Here is a 6,141-nt window from a genome sequence, read left to right on the forward strand (position 1 = left end):
TGTATTTTTTTCTGGATCAAAGGCTTGGCAGCTCTAAAGCTAGAGCAAGTTTAAAATCAGCTCCTATGTTTTTTTAAGAGTTTATTTATTTACGGTGATCATAAGTCACCCTTGCTCTGGGAAAATGCTAGTCTTGAAAATTAAGTTTTGGGTTGCTAAAATTGGACAGTTATATCAAAGCTGTGTACAGCATGGCATTCCTACTTTGCTTTAATATATCTTCTGTTTGTAGTAATGTTTTAGTTCTAATTTGTTCCTAGTCTGTTTTTCCATCCATTGCTATGTTGTAAAGTTGGGACACATAGGAAAACTAACATCTGTGCATGACACCTATGGCTTATTTGTTGTCAAGATGATAAATCTCTGAGACATGTGCTGATTCCTTTGAGCAAGTCTCCTGAAGTGTTACAAATACCAGTTGGGCGAGAAAAGTGGCGAGCTTTGTACAGCTGTTTTGTTAATGCATATGATAAGTCTGAACACTGGAGATATGAAATGGATATAGACTAAATTCTCATAATGTGAGCAGTACTGTGTATTAACTCCTCTGTTACCACAGATCAAGTTCACAGTGTACCTATAGCACAAATGGGAAACTACCAGGAGTATCTAAAACAAATACCTTCTCCACTCCGAGAACTTGATCCTGATCAACCACGAAGGCTTCATACGTTTGGCAATCCATTCAAATTGGACAAAAAGGTGACTTTTCTGTAAAGCTTTTTTAAAAAAGTGCTGTTGTATGTGTGCTACTGCCTACATTGTTCTTTGAGTAGTCTATTGGAGAAACCCTTTCAAGTACTTGTAAAAGAAATGGCTACAAACTGTCTTAGATGTTCTTCAATCAGTAGTATCTTATGGAGGGCAGCCTTTATTGGAAAACTAGCATTATATCTCTAAATTGTATTATAACTGAAACACTTGTCTCAAAGTTGAGAGTCTTGGCTCTCCTTTTTATCCAAATCTCTTAGAATCGACCAAACTGCCAGTAACATTTAGAGCTCTTGTATTAAATATGTGAGTCTCTTTGCAATTACTGAAAAGGAAGTTTGATGGCCCACTCCCTTAACTTACTTAGCAGATTGTTGGATAAGGGCCTTAAGCACATTTATCTGGTCTTGGTTGACAATTTGGAATTCCAAACATAGTGGCATGTTGTATGTAATTCTTACACATTATCTTAATATCAGAGCATTAATTGTATCTTATGTTACGTGGTTTTGGTGTGAAGCTTAAGAATTCTTCCTGTTAAATTAATTACAGGGAATGATGATAGATGAAGCAGATGAATTTGTATCAGGACCTCAAAATAAACATAAAAGACCTGGAGAACCACATATGCAAGGGATTCCAAAAAGGCGACGTTGTATGTCCCCCCTGCTCAGAGGGCGACCACAGACTCTTCCAGTTGTTAATAACCACATTGGAGGAAAAGGGCCCCCAACACCAATTGCGCAAGCACAGCCTGACCTTATTAAACCCATTGCTATTCACAAAAGTAAGTGAATCTTCAAAATTTTTAAAGTTTGTTTTTTTAATTTATCTGAAAAAGCTTCTTTGTGTAAAAAATACTGCTGGCTAATTTGTGAAATATGGCAATTTTATCCCTCCCTCTTGAAAATAAAGTACTTAAATGTATGTCTGGGGTTAATTACAGTATTCATACAGTCTTTTGGATGGATGTCTTCCATATGAATTCTAAGTATGAACAATATATTTCCTCTCTCCTGAGGAGACAGTGTAGACGATGAGAGAAGTTTTCTTCCTTTGCCTGGAAATTCAGATACTCTAGAAGTATGACAGCGTGAAGTTAGTTTGAATTTTGCTCTTGTGCAATGAAATCATTTTTGTGGGTGTGAAACTGAGGTGCTGTATAACTCTTATTCACTGGTTAGTACTGAAGTAAACTTTAGTTAGTTTGATTTAAAGGAGGAAAGACATAAAATCACTCTTTAGAGGTGTTTTTTCTTTTCTTGATAGTACATACAGTAGTTTCCTTTTTCTTACAAAGAACATACCTGTGATTTTTTTGAAAGTCATTAATTGCCAGGAGATAGTGACAGGCTCAGTGCTATAATCCACAAACAGGTTTTCTTATGCTTGGCATGTACAGTAGACTGTGTGAGCTGGAGCATAATTTTAAGAGTCTAATGCTGATCGGACTCATTGACTTGTATGAAATGATAAGGAGTTTGAACCTGGCAAGTGTAATTTTTGTTTTTTCAGCATCAGAAATAAATCATGAAGTTGGAGTTGATGATGTCATTGAGAATCATAGTACGGACCCCCTTTCATCAGATGTTTTCCCAAATGCTGTGGATTCGGAGTTTTCAGTGTCGTCTTCACCATTCAATTCATTGGATCGACCAACAGCTCATACAGAGGATGTAGGCCATGAACATTTAGGGAATAATTTGAATGTTGATGGGCTTTTGGAGAATCATGAGGAATCAGGTAGTAAAGAGCAGAGTCGAGAAGAGAACTTGACAATGTCTTCACCTAGCAAAGGGAAAAAGCCCATGCACTGCAGGAGTTCAAGAGAGATTAATATAGAGCTAAGAGCACAAATTATGAAAGAGATCCGAAAACCAGGAAGGAGTAAGTATACTGAATTTCTTTCAGTTAATTGGCATGAGAGTTAAACAAAGAATTCATGTTAGATCACTATTTTAGAAGTGTACTGGACCATGAGACTAAAGTAAAATTAAATTTGAAGCCGAAAAGATTTGTTTTAAAACCTCTGCTAAAAACTTACCGTAGGAGTGATGAAAACATTGCTATACCTATCAGTGTTCATGAGAGTCATGTTTTTTATGTCAATAATAGAATTAACTTGATAGGTATTAGTAATATCCTAAGCTTCAATATCACATGTTTAATATTGGTTCTCATTAAATAAGATGTTTTTGCTTCGGTTGATGGGAGATACAGCTTAAAAGTTTACAAAAATTAAATGTTGCATTTCACTCAAATCTATTGCAACAGATATCTGTGTAGGCATCTTTTAAATAACTGTTGTTTCTGTTCTCTTGACCTTTAAGAATATGAAAAAATCTTCTTTTTACTGAAGCATGTACAAGGAAGCTTACAAACCCGACTGATATTTTTACAGAATGTTATAAAAGAAGCTTCAAGGTAGGTAACAGGATTGTATTATTCTTACAGAACTGCACCATGTTGTGCCATGTATAACTGCTGGACAAGCACGCAATTGTTTGAAAACAACACTTTGTACTGCAAGTAAATAATTCCTCATGAAAGAGCAGAAATGCATAAGCTTCTTGAGGTGTTGTTTGTAAAAGCTTACCTTTTTCCCTTGGATTTTGGCTTAAACATGTTAGCAACTGTAACTGCCAAATCCCTGTAAATGTAGATAGACAATGGTATAGAAAGAGAAGGTAATTAAAAAAAAATCATTCCAATTAAAAAGCTCAGGTGAGTGTGCTGCTAATATGAAAATATAATGGAGCTGCCAGTTACTGGGAATTAGGCTTTCAGAAACAGCATCAGCTCAAAATCTTGTCCTAAAAACAGTTTTTAAATTCAGGTATGCTCATAAAGATATGTCTCCACTCTTCAGCATACTTCATTCAGAGATAGCATAGTCCTGTCTGAGACTTTGGAAATGAAGGTGGCTTTTCTCTGAAGAAGAGTGACTTGATAAGGATTTAAACCCTGTGTTTTTCATCCAGGTAGAAACTGTTCGTTGCAGTATCTTTAGACTGTCCATACTTAGCCTTTTACATGCTTACTGAGAGGAAAAAAAGAGAAATGTATTAGAACCATTAGTGTTTGAGTTGCAAGGAACGAGTAAGTCTAGGATCTTGCATGGACTGTAAATATAACCAGAACATTGAGGCTTACTTCAGCAACCTCAAAGAATAGCTGCTTCTTATTCTCTAATCTGTTTTGTAGTAGTCAGCTCTTTTCCTATGGCATTAAGCAAATTTCATTATAAAAAACAAAATAATTTTAGGAGAAAACCATGTATGCTGGATGTTGGACATTCATACAGATCCTCTAGCCTTCTATGGCCAGTTCGGTGGGTCATGTAAATTTATGTAGAACATGCTCTTCCTATAGCAACCATGCCTGTATTGTGTTTTTGCTTGATTGTTACATTGCCTGTCAGAGTTGTTCTGTATGTTGCAAATTACACATTCTTCCTCACTGTCACAGCACACCATAGCAATACTGTTGCTCTTGGAGTTTGTGGCAGCCCTTAGTGGGGTTGGAATTTTTGTGCTGTAAAATTAGGCTTTTAAGATCACCTGTAACTCTCATTTCTCTTGCACAGTCTCTTTATTCCAGCTATCCTTAGTTGACAATTCTACAAAATTTGGCAGTGGTTGAGTGTTGTTCTTGGATGCATCAGGGATTGTGGGGAGGCTTGTAATCTGGAAATTAGGGCAGGGACCATGTCTCTGTGAGCCAAGAGTGTGGACCAGGATGCCTGACTGGACTAGAGGCTTCTGCTGGGGTTTAGTCAAGTCACAGGACTGAACTTGGGATATAGTTAAAAATATTTTAATTGCTGCCTGTCTTTGAACACACATATGGCTACCAAAGCATTAGTCAGAGGTGGCTTCTCAGAGGTGCAGAAATGTTGCAAGGGGGAGGGCTTAGCAGGAAACAGCTAGGAGTTGTACTTCCTGAGGTAGGGATGAAAGCTGAGGTGACAGAATGGCCTACTGATCAAATTTATACAGCTAATATGAAATAGAGCTTAGAGACTCCAGAGGTATGGGCTTTGCATGCCTGTATTTTCCTTTGATTTCTTTCTCAAAAGTTTTAATTTGTGTTGTTTATCAGAAAATCTGCTTTGCACTGTGTAATGACTGTTCTTCCACCAGTACCAACTTTGTTAACTTGGGTGAATGAATCATGAAGGCATGCAAATAATCCCTAAAAGCTGTTTGCCAGCTTTAGGATTGTAGTTCTTTTGATGTATATTTTATTTCTGTGCTTCAGAACTTCACTTCTGGAAGCAAGAAACTCTTAACTGTCTTTTTCCTGGATTGCTGAGAGCTGAGTGATGTTCAGCTATGATAAATTCTCATAAATGTAGTTTTGTATTCAGCAAATGGAAAAGCAAGTTAGTGGTTTACCAGAATTTTAGGAGACGGTGTATGTATACAAATGAGCTATGTGTATACCTCATCATGCACTGCTCCTGAAGTAATAACTGAAGTTTCCAGAATTATGTTAAAGTTTTGTCAGTGATGTTTCGTGTATTACTCTGTGCATCCATTGTAATGCATTCTTTTAAATCCAGGTTTAAAAAACGAATGCTGATAGAACAGCTCGAGAGTTTTCTGGAAGAAATCCATCGCAGATCCAATCAGGTCAACCATATCAAAAGCAGCTAAGAAACTGCACATGAGAGAGCCACAGCAGGGCACTGCTGTTCTTCCTTGCATTCATTTTTGACATGCACTCTTATCTCAAGTTCCTGTACCTGAAAGAATGAGAAGCTGCTCAATAAAATGATGAGAAGTATCAATCATCCATTTTTTCTTCACTTCTGTTATTTTTGTAATGTGAAAAATACAACAAAAACATTTTTATTTAACTAAATTGAGAACTTCTTGCTTGTCATGGACATAAGTGTCACTTTCCCTCAGGTTCTATTTTTCTTAATCTAACCTTCAAAACTATCACCTCTTAAGGTTGAACTTTGCCAAAAAGTTGCTTTGTAATTTTCAAAAAAAAAAAAAAAAAAAAGCACATACATTAAACAAGGTAATGTTTTGTATATACAGTTATTTTGGATATATTATTGTAAGTTGTATAAATGTATTTTGAAAAATATTTAAGAAAAGCACTTTTGTTATTCCATCAATAAAATCTCTATTTTAATCTTTGTGTAGGTTTGAGTACAGTTTTTATTGAAATTATTTGTTTTGCTTTCCCTTCCCAGAGCTTCTGTGTTCTGGTATCAATGTTAAAGAATGAAGAGTGGTTTTGTATCACTTGGTATTCTGCTCCTAATCAGAGAATGAGTGAAAGAGAGCTAATGCTGAATTGCAGCTTCAGTAGGATATCTTGTGTACTTTGCACTTTTGGTGACCAGCATAACAAAGTGATATTTTGCAAGCACATCTGCAGCCATGACAAGCCCTGCAGTTTTATTGAGGGATA

At 36.2% G+C, this 6,141-nt stretch overlaps 1 protein-coding gene across 5 annotated transcripts in view; it reads left to right on the plus strand.

Annotated features, from left to right (window-relative positions):
- The window catches only part of INTS6 (integrator complex subunit 6), a 38,727-nt gene extending 32,868 nt beyond the window's left edge, over nt 1–5,859 (plus strand). For 3 of the 5 annotated variants that reach the window (XM_068182099.1, XM_068182100.1, XM_068182101.1), the window contains 5 exons: nt 560–702; nt 1,264–1,498; nt 2,227–2,598; nt 3,042–3,135; nt 5,276–5,859. In XM_068182099.1, coding sequence (XP_068038200.1) covers nt 560–702; nt 1,264–1,498; nt 2,227–2,598; nt 3,042–3,135; nt 5,276–5,369 — 938 coding nt within the window. In that variant the 3' untranslated portion in view covers nt 5,370–5,859. Of the gene's footprint in view, nt 1–559; nt 703–1,263; nt 1,499–2,226; nt 2,599–3,041; nt 3,136–3,547; nt 3,693–5,275 lie in introns of all 5 variants that reach the window. The other 2 variants (XR_010996479.1, XR_010996480.1) reach the window with 2 other exon arrangements.
- Nucleotides 5,860–6,141: the final 282 nt, after the last annotated feature.

Source organism: Anomalospiza imberbis, chromosome 2, assembly GCF_031753505.1.
Source record: "Anomalospiza imberbis isolate Cuckoo-Finch-1a 21T00152 chromosome 2, ASM3175350v1, whole genome shotgun sequence".
In the NCBI taxonomy this organism is placed as follows: domain Eukaryota; kingdom Metazoa; phylum Chordata; class Aves; order Passeriformes; family Viduidae; genus Anomalospiza; species Anomalospiza imberbis.